Raw genomic sequence first — 15,994 nt, forward strand, 5'->3', positions numbered from 1 at the left:
GACAAACTGTTCCCTTGAGATTTGTCAGGGTAGCACAAGATCAGGATTGCTTTATCTAGTGAAACACAGAGATAAAAGAAATACCCAGAATGACCCACCTGCCTGTATGTAGCAGAGTATAAGCCTCTTGATCTGAGTGCAAATCAGATAAGGCATAGAGAGAGAGAGGGAAAAAACTAGCAAATATGTCTGCTTTTTCCATACAGGGCTTCACTGTTTGACTAGTGCTCTGCAAACCATTGTCTTTCTACTGATCTGATCTGGGATCTGTCTTTCTAAATTAATTGGCTTCCTAAATAATTACTTATGGAAAATCTTCAGCTAATGACTCTTTTAAGTCACAGGTAGAAAAGGTACATTTTAAAAAACAGACAAAATATAGTTAATTTTTTTTCCTATATGTAGTCGCTAGATTCCACTTTCTTATTTAAATAATGCAGGCTAGAGCTTTGCCACTACAGTTTCTTGACGTTTCTTTGCCTGAATTAATACCGTCCAAAGGGAAGGAAAAATGCTTATGCAAATATTTCAAGGGCAAAAAAAAATTCGAAAGAAAAAGCCAGAACCACTAATACAAAAGCAAAGTGATACAATTTGTATTTTTTTTAATTTTGAATGTTAAGGTACTGAAATGCTTTTTATTATCTGTTTTTAATGAGGAAAAGTAAATAAATATGGACAACTGAAAAATTTTAAAACCCTTTAAAAACAACTATTATTAATAAAACTTTACCTTGTCACTCTTTCTAGAGTGAGTGACTTTATTGGCATTAATAGGGTTTCTCACATGAGGAAGGGCTGCAAGATCTGGCCCGAAAGCAGGTAAGATCTGAACCTATGCAACATACAGGCACCACGAGGAATTGGCTAACATCCCAAAACACTGATGATTATTTATGAAAAGTTACATACAATTGAGGAGGAACCAACGGGTTGGGGGAAAAGAGAAAACGGCAAACATGGACCTTTTAAAAAAGGAAACAAAAGTAACTCTACAATTACCTCTCAGTGCTAGCTTCACACTCCTTAAACAATGGGCAATGTGGCGGGGGTGGGGTGGGGAAATATGTAAAAACCTGAAGAATAGCTGGACCAAGGTCAGTCACCAGCCTGCCTTTGTAGAAGACAAACCATGTCAGAGGAATGCGAATGCTTTTTGCGCTGTATTACAAAGTAGCTAAAAGGAGTGAAGTCAATGTAATAAATATAAGACCGCAATTGTAGCAAAGCTTAACTAATATCTTAACTGTAGTACAGCGCTAAATCCCTCTCTGGCATAACTGCTAGAAACAACTGAGATAAACCAGAGAGAAATCTGGTGCAAGGGCTTAGAAACATCTCGGGAAACAGAATTAAATTCAAATCGGTTGGAACTCTCAGGCGGACTGAAAAACGCAGCCCTAAACCAGAGGAAATGCTGAACAGCAAGGGATGGGGCTGCCGAAGGTGCCGAGCAGTGTTAAGTCTGGTCTCATTTAACATTTTCATTAATTATCTGGAAGTGGAGTAAACAGCACACTCATTTCGCTGGCAGAGGATGTGAAATTGGGAGGCGTGTGAACGCCAGCGCGGGGAGAGAAATAATGCGAAGAGGCCAGAAATGTTAGAAATGTGGGAAGGAAACAGCAGCGCCGGGTGAAAAATGGAGGCCGGGGGACTTAGCAGAAAAGCGAACTGGATTTTTCTGTTTTCTTTGGTTAAAGAAAAAAAAAATATTTTTTCAATTGGCTCCACGGCTGGCGAACCACAGGCGGGATAAGGCGAAAAGACCGAGACGGAGAGATTTACCCCGTTGCTCACGACGGTTTTGAGCAGCTCTCTGCACCCCAGAACATGAGATTCACCCCGCTGCGTGCAGAGCGACCCCGGCACTGCCAGGCCAGGGGAGCTGGGAAGGCACCGCGGGGCCGGGGGCGGCGGCGGCCCGCAGTCCGGGCGAGCACAGCCAAAAAGTCGCGGCGCCCAGAGACCACTGATAGGTGTGAGCCCGACTGAACCAGCGCCCGAACCGGCCCCGGCGTGCCGAGAATAACCCCCCCGGGGTGCGGGGCGCCGGAGACTGGCGAGGGCAGTGTCCAGGCTGCAGAAGGACGCGGGGAAGGATGCTCAGGGCTGAATCTGCCTCTCTGGGCTCCGGTCTGCGGCAGGAGGGAACCGCATCCTCCGGCCGCTCGACTGGGAATCAGCCGGGAGAGAGCGAAGCGACAGGAACCCAGGACCCTTCCCAGCCGCCGGATGAACTCCCGCGGGCCCGGCGGGAGCCTTGCCAGGGAGGCGGGCACAGCCGGACGCTCCTGCCCTGCAGTGCCTGGGGCCTGGAGCCTGCTAGCGGCCCGAGCCCTGCTCAGCGCACACCCCAGCGCCAGCAGCTTCGGCAGCGCGGGCACCTGCGCCCCGACACCACCCCGATGGGCGCCTCGGCATTGAACCTCCGGGCTCGGGGCCCCAGAGGAGCGTACGGGCTGCCGGGGCGGAGTGACCCACCCGGCCCGGAGGGCAGCAGGGGCAGCGCGCTGCTTTCACACGCCAAGGGGAGTGCGGCCGAACAGGCCGGGCCAAGGGCGAGTGTATGCGGGCGTTACTGGGGGGCGGGGCGGGTTAAACAGGCTCCTACCAGAAAGCGGGTTTTACCCGGGATCCAGAAAGTATCGTCGGAGCCGTCATCCCCCTACACACAGCCCAGAACCTCACACCCCGGCCCCCCGCACCACCACAGCTACACACCCCGAGAACCACAGACCCCTGGCCTCCCCGCGCCACAAACACACACCCCGAGAACCACACACTCCTGCCCGCCTCCCACAACTACACACCCGAGAACCACACACCCCTGGCCTCCCCGCGCCACAAACACACACCCCGAGAACCACAGACCCCTGGCCTCCCCGTACCACAACTACACACCCCGAGAACCACAGACCCCTGGCCTCCCCGCGCCACAAACACACACCCCGAGAACCACACACTCCTGCCCGCCTCCCACAACTACACACCCGAGAACCACAGACCCCTGGCCTCCCCGTACCACAGCTACACACCCCGAGAACCACAGACCCCTGGCCTCCCCGCGCCACAAACACACACCCCGAGAACCACACATCCCTGCCCGCCTCCCACAACTACACACCCGAGAACCACAGACCCCTGGCCTCCCCGTACCACAGCTACACACCCCGAGAACCACACACCCCTGGCCTCCCCGCGCCACAAACACACACCCCGAGAACCACACACTCCTGCCCCCCTCCCACCACAACCACACACCCCGAGAACCATACACCCCTTGACTCTCCGCACCACAAACACACACCCCGAGAACCACACAACTCTGGTCTCCCCGCACCACCACAACCACACACCCCCAGAACCGCACACACCCCCGGCCTCTCTCCGACCCCAACACAACAGAAGTAAGGAGGGTCAAAGCACCGACCAGCAAAGGTCCATTCTCCCGCCTGGCCCAGCCTTCGGCCCGTTACACCCCACGCGGGTCCCTCCCGAACTCGCCCGGGAGTCGGGCACACGCCGCTCACCGGTTCAGCAGGAGCCAGGCTTTGACACCTCTCCCCGTCCCAGGGGCGCCCCAGGGGCAGCCGGCCGCCCTGTGGCCCAGGGCCTGAGACCTGCAGCGACTCGCCCCCCGCAGAGTCGCCTGCCAGCCACCTGGACCTGCTCTGCCCGCTGTGCCCCACGCAGACACCCCGCTTCCTGCCTCCCAGCAGCCAGGGGCCCGCGCATACCCCGCCGCGCGTCTCGCAGCCGGTGCCTCTGGCGCGCACGACCCAGGTGTTCGCAGGGACCCGCCGCGCCCTTCCCCGCTCACCGTCCTCGTAGTTCTTGAGGTAATAGTCCGGGCCGGGGCCCCCGCGGCTCTTGGCCGGGTTCTTCAGGTTCTGGAACTGCAGGAAATCGGTTCTCTTCCCCGCGAAGCGCAGGAAGGCGGGAGCCAGGCCCCGGGCCAGGGTCACCAGGCGCCTGGAGCTGGGAAAGAGAGAGCGAGGCGCTGAGGGGGGAGCTGGCCCGGGGCGCCCCGGACCCAAACACCTCCTGCGGATCAGCCCACCCCCGGGGGCCCGGATCTTGGAGGGTCCCACCAGCCCCGTTTCCTCTTCCGCAGGATGCAAGGCCGAGCCGGTCCCTGCCCAGCGCTGGCCGCAGCCCCCCTGAAGCCTGGGTCTGCCCCGGTGCCGGGATACCCCGGGAGTGGGGGTAGCCCGGGGGCAGGATCGGGCCCGAGGCATTCCTGGCTCGTCTCCCGCAGAAGCCCGCGCAGGCCTAGGGACTCCCGATGGGAGAGAGAACTCCCGCCGGGACACTGCAACCGAGCCCGGGCGAGGCGCTCGCGTTTCACTGGGGCTGTTAAAGACCTTCTAGCGGCCCCGGCGCGGCTGCAAACCCACCTGGGGAGCCCGCTCGGGCCGGCATCCAGCCCAGGAGCGGAGCTTTGGGGAGAGCCGCTACATCTCTCCCGCTGCGCCCGGCCCTCGTCGCCTGAGCCCGGCAACCGGAGCCCGCCTCGGCAAAGATGGGGGCACCCACCCGCTTTCCCGGGTAACGGCCAGCTGGCCCCTCCCAGGACCCCGGCGGGCCCGACCCTAGCGATCCTGCACAGTTGTGGCTGCCAGTTCTCGGCGCCGCAGCCTCGCCAGCGCACGGGCGGTCCCACCCCAGCCCTCGGTGAGTGCGCGCCGCGGACCCTCCCCTGGGCCCGGCCTGGTGGTTTCCAACAGAACTTTGTTTCCGCGCTTCGCCGCAGCCCCGGCCCTCCCCGGAGCAAAGGGCAGGCGAGCCACTGTTCCCAGGGAAGCCAGTGGCAGACACCGGGGTGGCCTGCGCCCGGGGCCGGGGTCCCGCCGGTGGGGCTGCGCGCCGGAGCCAAGCGTCCAGTCCTGCTTTCCCGGAGCCTGCCCCGCCGTGTGTCTGATCCTCCGCGGAACCGGGAACTGTGAGCGGAGCCTCGGCGCGATGGGAGCGGGTCCCGCGCAGAGACACCCCGCTCCCCTGCAGACCTCCGGCCCCACTGCCCCCGGGAGGGGGGGCGCTCCCCGGGCGGGGCTGCCTCCTCCGGGCCGCTGCAATTCCACTTCGCCCGGGCGAAGCACGGCTAGTTACATCCGAGGGAGGGTTTTGCCCTCGGTACCAGGAGCTGTCTGCTCGCAACTAGCTGAGCAGCCGACGGGCGAGCGAGGCAGCCCTGCAGCCCGAACCCCAACCCGGCTCCCCGCCCGGCAGGACCACAAGAGGTTCGGGGGCCGTCCCCTCTCGGCTCCCTGTGCTGGCTCGGCACCGCCTGCTGCTTTCCGCGGGGGCTAATTGCTGGGGAGAGGGAAGCCCGACATTTTTTTCAGTCCTAACTGATAAGTTTCTGAAATGCCTTCTCCATTGCAAACATGTGCATGGTAATGGGAAACACTCCGTGCTCCTCCGTCACAACGAGCGCCGGCCGCAGCGCAGAGCCGGCCCAGGGCTCGGGACCACTCGCCTGGCTTCTCTGGGCTGGGCGAGTGGGGAGCGGGTAGGAGAGGGGTGCGCGGGGAGCTCCCGCCTTACCTTAGGAAATCGAGCCAGCCATCATGGATGATGGAGGGGTCCAGCTGCAGGGAGAGAAAGTTCTCACTGGTTACCCTGACAGGGCTCTTGGTGTTCACATCCAGAAGAATGAGAGTCCTTCCCTTCACAGCTGGGGGTTTCTCCACCGGGACCGCTCGCCTGTCCCCGGCTTGGGAGGAAAGGGAGAGATGCGCCAGGAGAGCCAGCCAAGGGGCCAGGAGGGCGAGGAGCCCCGGGGGGCAGGAGCTGGGATGGGGCATGCTGAGCTGCGGGACCCCGCTAATTACACCCCTCTTTCGGCAGGCGCTCGCTGGTGACTAATTGTCCTTATCGAAAGTGTGGGGCTCGCTGCCTTTTTTTGCAATGTTTTGGTGCTGGTGGAGGGGAACTCACGCCCCTGACCAGCCTTTCCAGCAGCCGGTGCCAAGACTCCTTGTTAACCAGCACCGCCCCTTTAAGAGATGCAGACTGCAGACATTTTTAACTTGTTCAAGGTAAGGGAAGTCTCCTGGTTTAACCCTCTCAGCTCGGCGCTCAGGAGTCTAGTCACGAGGCCAAATGTGACCGAGGCGAGTTCGAGATCTTTTTGTTTTATTTGCATTTGATGGACAAGAACGTGGGGTACCGTTCGCTGCGGGAGACCCAGGGCCAGTGACCCCTCCACACCACGCAGGGCTGCGTCCTTGCTCCAAGACGTGCACACACGTTCTGAATGCTCTTGCGGGATCTCTGGGCCGGGGACTCGCTGTGATATTCGCCCCGCTCTGCACCGCGAAGGTAAAAGGAAGCCTCTCCGGAGTGGGTGAGTGCTGCGCTCGCTTTTCCGCCAATATTCCCTCCCAACTTTTACATGAGTGTGCCTCCGCCATCCTTACTGCCGTGTGCATTCAGTCTGGGCCACAGAGCGTTACTGGCACAAGCATCTGTGGAAAGTGCATGTCAAAAGTCTTGTGCCCTGGTATTATCTGTATGACAGCAGCCCACGCACCAAGTGTATCTGTGCAGGCACACCAGTGTCCAGGCCAGAAGTGCAGGCACAACTATGCAGCCAAGGAACAGAAACCAATACTATCCGATCGATCACAACAAATCAACCCAAGGCAATGAATAAATATTGAGTATAATAAGGGGGTCAAACACACACCGAAAATTAATAATTTCAACTGGTGACTAAACCGCCCGGGGTCTCCAGGGCTCGCTGAGCTGGAAACAAGGCTGAATTAATCTCGTTATTCATTTGGCGTCATTAACTCGCTGGGATTCTCAGATTCATAGATTCTAACCACTGAGATCATCCAATCTGTCCTCCTGCAAAACACAGGCCAAAGAATTTCACCCACTGCGTCCTGAATGAAGCCCAGTACTCCATGGTTCAGCCAGGAGATCGCTTTTAGGAAGACTTGCCCAGTGGCAGCGAGGGTGGAAAGCGGGGCCGGCTCCAGGGTTTTTGCTGCCCCAAGCAAAAAAATAAAATAAAATAAAAAATAAATTAAAAACGGGGGGGGGGCGGAGTGCCGCTGCCAAAGCAAACAAAGAGGAGTGCCTCCCCTTGAAAAGTGCCGCCCCAAGCACATGCTTGGAACGCCGGTGCCCAGAGCCAGCTCTGCTGGAAAGACCCAAGCGATGAAGAACTTGCCGCATGGCAAATTTAGCAAAGAAAGGCCAGATGGGCGGGGCTGAAACACCCGCAAGTCCCCACTGCCGGGGAGGGTGCCTGGCCCACTATCTCCATATTCTGAAGGGGCCCTTTTGATTTGCTTCTGGCAGCCTCTTGCTTTGGAAATGTGCCCCAGTCCTGCAATCCCTGCTCCTGAGAAATGTTCACTCTCTTCAAGGAAGAAAAATCCTCCCTGGTTGTGCTAAGCACAACAGAGACATCCCGTAAGAACGAGTCCTTGCCCTGTCCACAGTCTAAAGAGTCCGAGGAGAAGGAGGGGGGACACCTACAGAGACACAAGGTGTATAGACAGAGCCAGTCACTGTGTCCAGTGTCTATACATCTAAAAGGTAGGGCCCAGCTGTCTCCCTGGAGCCTTCCTGTCATCAGTGGCAGGTGGGTTTCTCACGTGCGGGATGGCAGATCTAGCTATCCATGGACTGAGACCAACCCACACCCACAGCAGAGAGGCTGAATAAATCCTAGAAACACAGGAGTGAATACAGAGTGTAGACGCAATCCAATCCGTGTTACCTGTGGCTCCCTTCAGCCTTCAGCTCAACAACCTACTGAAATGTGAGAAAACTACACACTGTCCTCAGGAGGATTTACTGTGTGTTCCTGTGTCAGCTAACTGGAGCTGAGAATATTAGAATTACCTCTGTTGGCTGGAGAAGGGCTGAGCGCCTTCCCTGTAAACTGAGTGAGCAGCTATGCAAGTCCCTAGTGGACTGCATACCGGCTAGTCTCCACTCCCAGAAAGGTGCGTTTACACGGGGCCAGTGTTATTTCCCCTAGTCCCGGTGAGAGGCGGACCGGTAGTTTTAAACCCCACTGGAGTTGGTGGCAGTCACCCACCCCCGCAGACTTGTACTAGCTACTGCAAGGTAAAACCTACCCCTGCCTCGTCTCCTCCAGCAGCAGCGTGGGTAGGGCAGGGTTCTGTTTGCCTTGTTCGGGTCGTTGTGTGAGCTAATGTTGTGGGTGGTTTTGTGTTTGTGGGGAGGGAGGAGGGCACCTACAAGCTGGGAATTGGTTCCCTATTTTCACTTTCTGCGCCTGGCCACAGCGGTACCTGCAGGCCCTACGACCACTCCTTAAACTGGGATTTATTCGTTTTGAACAAGCCAGGTCTTGTTGGTCGCCAGCTGCCTCCTTGTACCGGTGGGAGAGAGGTGCCAGCTGCAGGGGGATGGGCACTTCTCCGTCCTGCGGCAGCACCCGGCGCCCCGCAGACGGGCACTTCTAACCCTAAGGCCGGGGACCGACACTGCATCACCCTGTGCCGGACACAGGCTGGCCTGCCCCGCCCTGCTCGTGCGGTACCTGCTCCTGCCGCCCGCACGGGTCGCCTGGGACGTCTGCCCTCTGCCCGCTGCAGGACACCCCCCAGGCGGCCGATTCATTCCCCTCCCGCCCGCTGCCGGTGCTGCTGTCCCAGTCTGCCCCTGCTGCCGCGGAGAGGCGCCCAGGCTGGAGGCTGCCAGGATGCCCGGGTTCCCAGGCTCACACAGACCGGCGGCCGCGGCCCCTCGCCCCCCCCCCCCAATCCAGCCGGGGCCCTGCGCCCAGCACCAAGCGCTGGGGAGCACCGGGACCCATCCAGCCCCTGCTGCGCCAGAGCAGCTCCGAGCGCTCCTTCTGCAGCCCCGGCGTCGGAGGGGGAAGCTCCCGCAGCACGAAGGCCAAGGGGGAGAGCCCGAGGCTGGCCCTGCAGGCCTCAGGAGGGGCCTTCCCTGCCGGCTGGGGACGAGCCCCCATCCCTACACTAACGCCCGCGGCTGGGCTTTGCGCCAGGACAGTGGCTCCAGGCCTAACCCGCGAGGCTGTGAAAAGGGTCCTGGCCCTAAGCACGGGCTGCAGGGTGCCGGTCACTGCACCTCAGCAGAGCCCTGCCCGTCCCTTGCACGGGCCAGCCCGGCACCGGCCAACCAGCCCGAGGGGTCGGTGCCCGGGCACCAGCCCCCCCCCAGCACAGACAAGGCCTCCGACCCTGCACTGCCCGGAGACCCGAGGCGGCCCTGCGGGCTCCACGCTGCCCTGCCTGCCGAAGCCCCCAGACACAGACCCCGGCTCTCACCCGGGGCCGGCGCGGGTCAGCCCCAGGCCGTGATTCCCGGCTCAGGCTCTCCTGGGCTCGTCCGAGCCTGCAAAGCCAGTGCCGAGCAGCGCCACCTGCCGGCCAATGCTCCGCATGGGCCACCCTGGCACGGGCCAGGCCGGGAGCTGCAGGGAGTCGGGCCAGTCACTGCATAGGAAGCAGCTGCCACCCTGTTTCTGTGCCATCCTGCAAAGGGACAGGGCACCTGGCACGTGGGACACTGTATGCACGGGGCCATCTCCCTCTGCCCCCAAGCAGGGACCAGGAGAGACCTGCAGGGCACCTGCTTAGCGCCCGCGGCTCAGGCACCAAACCCCAGGCTAGGCCAGGCTCTCCCAGCCCAGGGTGCTCCACCCCGGGCTCTCGCTTATGGTCTGCAGGTCACTGCACCGACCTACCGGGCTCCCCCGGGGCTGTTTCTCCAGGGCGATCCCAGCAAGGGCAGTGTAACCTCCCCCGCCACTGGCCTTGGCTTTCCAGGGGGTGTAGGCAGCCTGCCTCACTGCTGGTGCCAGCCCAAGGAAGGGAGCGGGAGACAGCCGTGAGAGCAGCCTGGTGGGAAGCGGTGCCCGGTAAGCTCAGACCCCTCCAGGGCTCTGGCAGGGGAATAAATCCCAGAGAATCTCTCCTAGAGCAGGAATGGGCAAGGTGAGCCTGTCCCGGGGTGCCCCACCCTTCCTGGGGAGGGACCTGGCACAGTCCACACGAGCCCCCGTGGGGTAACCACCCGTTAACCTCAGCGGGGCCAGGATTTCTCCCCGCCGCACTGAGCGCGTTCTCCCCAGGCCACGGCCCGGGCTGCAGGCACAGGAGACGCCCGCAGCCTGAGGAGCACGGGCCGGCCTGTGGCGCGCCAGACCCAATACCAGCGGCCGGGTCACACGGCCCATCGCGCCGCAGGTGAGAGGAGCAGCCTGGGAGCTGGGGTGACCCACGTGCCGCAGCCGGGGGAGTTGGGGTGACCCAGGCGCGGCAGCCGGGGGAGTTGGGGTGACCCAGGCGCGGCAGCCGGGGAGCTGGGGTGCAGAAATAAAGGCTGCAGCCTGAGCGCTAACAGGGGGAACTGATCCTCCTCCCACTGAGGCGTGAGTGGGGGCAGGATCGGGACCCCAGAGCCCATCTCCGGCTGGGGAAATCACCACCCCGGCTCCTGGTGGGACAGCTCAGGGCTCCTCAGCGGAGCGAGCCGGCGGCCTGTAGTCCCACCCCACACAATGACCAGCCCCCACTCTGCCTGGGCGCGGGGCAAGAACCGCCTTGCAAGGGGTGCAAGGCCACATGCATCCAACGAAGTGGGTAGTCACCCAGGAGAGCTCATGCTCCAAAACCTCCGTTAGTCTAGAAAGTGCCACAGGATTCTTTGCTGCTCTTACAGCTCCAGACTTACACGCTACCCCTCTGATACTTGCAAGGGGTGTGTGTCTCCCCTGGATCCTGCGGGGAGGCGGGACGCTGCGCCAGGCTCGCCTCTCTCTGAGCCCAGGCTCCCAGGCCCAAGGGGCCTCCAGCCGAGCCTGGCTTCTGTTTAATCGGAGCCGCCGGACAAGCCCCCGCCACTGCCTCGGTGGGAGCGCTGGGGCTCTGCACAGGCCGCCCCTCGCCCTCCCTGGCTCCAGCTCCGGGTTGGGATCAGGGCGAAATGCCGCGCGGACTCCATGCCCCGGAGCGCACCGGCTCACGCTGGTACAGCCCGGGGGACCCTGACCAAGCGCAGCCGCGGAGCGTAACGGGTCAAGGACCGGCCTGGCCTGGGGCCTGGCTCCGCGAGGAGGGGGCCCGAATCCTCCCGGCTCCGCTAGGCGGGGCACGGCGGGCCCCAATCCGCACACCCAGGACCCTGCCTGGCGCCCCGACCAGCTCCCTGTGCCCGGGCGGCCTAAGCGCATCTCCAGGCGCTGCAGCTGCCTCGCACCGCGGGCCCTGGCGCAGGGGGACGTGGCGGGGCCGGGGCGAGCCGGCGCGGGGCTTTACTCCCCCGGGGGCTCCCAGCGCCTCGGCCGCTTCGCTCTTTGCACCGTTCCTGGTCTGTGCAGCAGGCGAGCGGGAGCGGCGTGCCGGGACACAGGCCCCGGGGAGCGCGTCGCCACCCCAGCTCTGAACTGTTCGTGCCGTGAGAGGGCACTCAGAGGGCCTGGCTGGAGCCCCTGTCCGGCGCACCCCAGCGCAGGAGGGGTCCCGCTCAGCCCGGGGAGGTGGGATGGCCCGGCCTGCCTGGAGAATCCAGCCGGGCCTGTAGCAATACAACGGCCTCCTGCCCCGCCGACCTGCTCGGCGCACACACACAAAGCGCCTGCTGCTGCCTTCCCGCCGCAACGCTCCGGACGCGCAGGCACCGTTAGACACGGGGAGGGACTCCCACTGACTTCAGCGGCGGCAGGGTGTGAACCACAGAGCTGAGCCTGGGGAGGGTTCCCAGGCAGGGGGGCCAAACAGCCGTGCTGGGCCCTGGCCCAGCTCACCTCTGGCAGCTCCTGCCCAGAACCATTCCCCAGGAAGCACGTGGATGGGCAGACAGATCTCCCGAGCCAGGCCTCCCGGGACGGTGAGCCCCGAGCAAAACCCACTGGGCACAAAAGGCCACAGGTAGAACAAGGAGCAGCCCCCGAGGAAGCAGCTGTGCTGACCTGGCCTCTCTCCCCAGGGCACTGCAGAGCAAACAGGTGAGCTGGGGCCAGGAGCTGAGCCATCCCCAGTCTTACTCTTACTAAATATCTGCCCCTCCCAGGGCTGCTGAACTGAGCTGGGTGTGCATGCAGGTGTTTCTAGCAGTCTATTGCCCTCCCTAAGGCTGGGATTTCATCCAGATCAGCGTGAGACTAGGGCCCTTTTGCACAGGAGATTCTTTTTTAAAATCCCAAACAAGCAGCTATTTTTAGTTTAATGAGGTGCTGTGCAAGGAAGTGAGGGGGCTAGGGAGAGGCGAGGCAATCAAAGGCAGAAAGCTCCACCGGGACCAGAGGGAATTTTTTAAATTTTGCTTTAGCAAGAGCCTATTAGGCTCATAAGATCAGGTCTTGCAACTGCCCCTGAAGACCCCTGCTCCCACTGCAAGCCCCATTGGGGCCAGCAGGATCAGGGCCTAGGTGCCTCTCTGTGCTTTTCACCTGGGTCTTTTTTACAAGCAGTTCCCCAGACAGCAGGGCCTCACGCTCCCTGCATGACTGCCTGGCATCAGGAGCAGGGGGACTGTTAGTTCTGGCAGGGGTGGTTTGGGAACCATGTGTTCAGCCCAGGCTGCTGTCCCCTGGGCCCACCAATATAGTTTCCATTTAGTCTTCAGGTTTGTTTAGGCAGCGCTTTGTGTTTACTTTCTGATAAATGGAAGGAGTTGTGTTTGTGGCCGGCTGGATAGGAAATCAAGTCACTTTGGACGCCTCCTCAGCGCCTGGCAGAATGCATTCCCTCAGTCAGGGGCTGCTCAAGGTAATCAGATCTGAACACAGGACCCTCCTAGTTCAGCATTTGTTATTCCTCCTAAGAGAAACTGGAGTTAAATTTGCGACATTTAAAACTAGATCTTTACCTGTATTACAGAGAAGGCTGCAAGTGAAAGAGTGTTCCATCCCCAATTTCATTTTGCAGTTCACTCCCCATGTTCAATCAAGAGAGATTAGTCAAATTCACTTTGGTTTCTAGTAAATTTCACTTTTGGTTCATATGCTGAGTTAATTGGAAGAAACACTCTACACTGGGAAGCCTCATTCAAAACATACACACTGTTCATTGACATTTAAAAACTGCACAAACATATTCCTATTAATATTCAGTTTGCAAAGTTTTAAAAATGCACAGAACTTCTCTTCTGGGCCCAAACTCCCTGGTGGTTTTCCTTCAAATGCTTTCAACATAACAATACATGGAAATTATTCCTATAAATCAAACTTTAAATATTAGCTAGTGTGAATGATCTGGCCATGACAGTCACCCTCGGAGCCCCTAGCCACTGTCAGAAGATGTTTAATAAACTGCTCCAAAACCAAATGTCCCCAGAGTGGCCATGAATTGTACCTGTCCAGACAAGGGTGAAACACGGAGACACCAATGCACATTTCATGCCAAACAAGGGCCTGATCCAAAGCCCACTGAAGTCAATGGGAATCATTTCATTGGTTTTGGATCAGGCTCTAACAGTCTTTTCTTTCCCTTGCTGTAATATTCTCGCTCTTATTCTCTCTGGAGGAGACTCCTCTGCAGTGAGCTGCTGGCTTCACTCAGCCCACAGTCCTTAGTCACACACTAGCAGCAAGTCAGGTAAGCAGCAGACTCCTGTCCCTTTGTCTCCAATAGTCCAGGGCAATCCAAGAGCAGCGTGTGGGCCCATTGCCTACTGCCACAATTGTGGTCTGTTAACAAATGGCAGATAATGGCAGACTCAGATCCTGCAGCCTCAGGCACAGTCAGCACAGCTTTGGTTTGTGGGGCAATGAGGGTTATACGAAGCAGATGATGTAAGCGAATGCTGCACAGTATAAAATAACTGTTAGAGGCACATGGGCTCCGGCCCCACCGGAGTCTGGAGAGCAGCGCAGCCTCCCCTTTGATAAAGCTGCTCTCGTATCCCGGCTCTGCTTCAGATACTGTTTCAAACATGTTGATGAAGCCATTTGGCTAGTTTAAGATAAACAGAGAATACTGCAAAATGTGTCTCTTCTTATTTCTTGTCTCAGTTCTATATAAGCCAGGCCGGGGGAGACCAGGGGAAACAGGGCTGGGGACGTGGCTCCAAAGGATACAGGATCTCTCACATCACACACAGACCAGCATTTCACTGGGTTCCTTAGTGAAACCAAGTTAAAATTAATTGCAGCAGTATGTACTGAAAGAAATCTCTCTGAGCAGAACCTGATCACGCAGCAAATAGTTCACCAAAGCCAAGAGGGAACAAAGGAAGCAGCTTGAAGGAGATGTTCTTGACCAGACAATAGCTTTTCTAAGTACCATCACCTCAACATTGCCATCATGGGTTGGGAAACAAGAGCCCATAACTTATCTGTACCAGGGCAGCCAGCACAAGGAGGACAGGTCCAATTCCCCAGCTGGCAGCTTTCACTCTCACTGCCTCATCTTTTGAGGCTCCTTTGCTCTCCCGAAACTTCCCTGTAGCAGGGAGATTACTTTTCATGGCATTTTTCAAAGAACCTATTACTCTAGTATTCTAGAGCAGGGGACCCCTCTTTCCTTTGGTCTGAATCCTGGAGCTAGCTGCTGGAGGGTGCAGCGTCCACAGCTGCACCAGTTGAAAGACAAGGGCCTGATTCCTACAATAGGTGAGGTCACAGCATTGTACAACATGTACTTATAACAATTAGAGATGGAAATTACCTGTCACTTCATTAAATATGAGCAGGAAATTTAAAAAACAGGATTAACCATGGAACAATTCAGCTAATACATGTGAGGAAAAATAACTCAAAACATTCCAAGGGAGAAAGGAACCTAAGATCTGTAAAGGCTGAAAGTGGGCACCAAGGACTCTACAAGGTGCTTGGACACCTCAGTGAGGGGCGCAGTACAGCAGCTCAAATAACAGAAATAAGAAACCCAGCACAAGCCAATGTAATATTTGGTGGCTTGGAGACATAGGTTGATGGGGCAGGCAGGAGATAGGTCCCTCTCTATCTGGCTATAGTGTGACTATACCTGGAATACTATGTTCAGTTCTGGGCACCTCTGCTTAATTTTTCTAAAGCTCTTAAGCAATTTAGAAACCTAAGTCTCATTTTCAAAAGTGACTTGGCTCCCGTCTAAGTTACTTTTGAAAATAGGACTTAGGAGTCCAAGTCACAGAGGTGCTTTTGAAATTTTTACCCTTCATTACCAAAAAGGCATCAACAAACTATAAGTGGTATCCAGTGTCTAAATAAGTGGTGGGGTGGCAGACAGCTATCTGCATATTCTCTCCCCCCACCAAAGTCGATCATATTTTAAAATGAAATACCAGGACAATATACAGTAAAGGGCAGAGAGAAAATAACATTTCTCCCTCTGACCTCCTTTACTATTCTGTAGTCCCATTTTCCTGCCCTCCAATCTAGCTCATGTTTAGAAAGGTGGATTTTTCTGAAATGGAATTTTCTCCGAACTGGTCTCCACTTGTTGACTGCAGGCCAGGGCTGCAGTGCGGTTATAGGACATAGTGCGGTCACCTGCTGAGGCCACCAGCAGCAGCGTACACACGAAAATAGCAGCCTGCCTCTCAGCTGTGAGCACTGGGGGAGAAAGTAACAGGGACTATTCACTTACGTTTCACAGACTAACAGCTGGGAGACCATCTGCGCAGCTGCCTGGCCTATTTTGCAGGTGATGCCCTCAGGCAGCAATCCTACCTCCCTCTGCAACCACAAAGCGGAGACTGGGGCTGCAGAAATAGCAAATTCCATCTAAAAATAAACAATTTCAATTTTTAAGAATTAAAGGTTTATTCTAAAAGCCTCTTCTTTTAACTTTCAAAAAGCTTGGGAAGACGAAGTTGGTGCCAGGAGTGTTCAGCAGGCTGAATGAACGTAAGAACGGCCACACTGGGTCAGACCAATGGTCCATCTACCCCAGTATCCAGTCTTCCAACAGTGGCCAGTGCCAAGTGCTTCAGAGCTAATGAACGGAACAGCCAATCATCAAATGATTCATCTCTTGTTGTCCACTCCCAGCTTCTGACAAACTGAGGCTAGGAGCACTCAGAGCATGGT

The 15,994-nt window shown here is 57.7% G+C and overlaps 1 protein-coding gene across 5 annotated transcripts in view; it reads right to left on the minus strand.

Moving 5' to 3' along the window:
* HPSE2 (heparanase 2 (inactive)) overlaps positions 1–5,921 on the minus strand; it is a 319,425-nt gene extending 313,504 nt beyond the window's left edge. For all 5 annotated transcript variants that reach the window (XM_050958814.1, XM_050958816.1, XM_050958813.1 and 2 more), the window contains exons 1-2: positions 5,551–5,921; positions 3,824–3,981 (exon numbers count right to left, since the gene is read on the minus strand). In XM_050958814.1, coding sequence (XP_050814771.1) covers positions 3,824–3,981; positions 5,551–5,810 — 418 coding nt within the window. In that variant the 5' untranslated portion in view covers positions 5,811–5,921. The remainder of the gene's footprint in view (positions 1–3,823; positions 3,982–5,550) is intronic.
* Positions 5,922–15,994: the final 10,073 nt, after the last annotated feature.

The sequence above is a fragment of the Gopherus flavomarginatus genome, chromosome 6 (assembly GCF_025201925.1).
Source record: "Gopherus flavomarginatus isolate rGopFla2 chromosome 6, rGopFla2.mat.asm, whole genome shotgun sequence".
NCBI lineage: Eukaryota > Metazoa > Chordata > Testudines > Testudinidae > Gopherus > Gopherus flavomarginatus.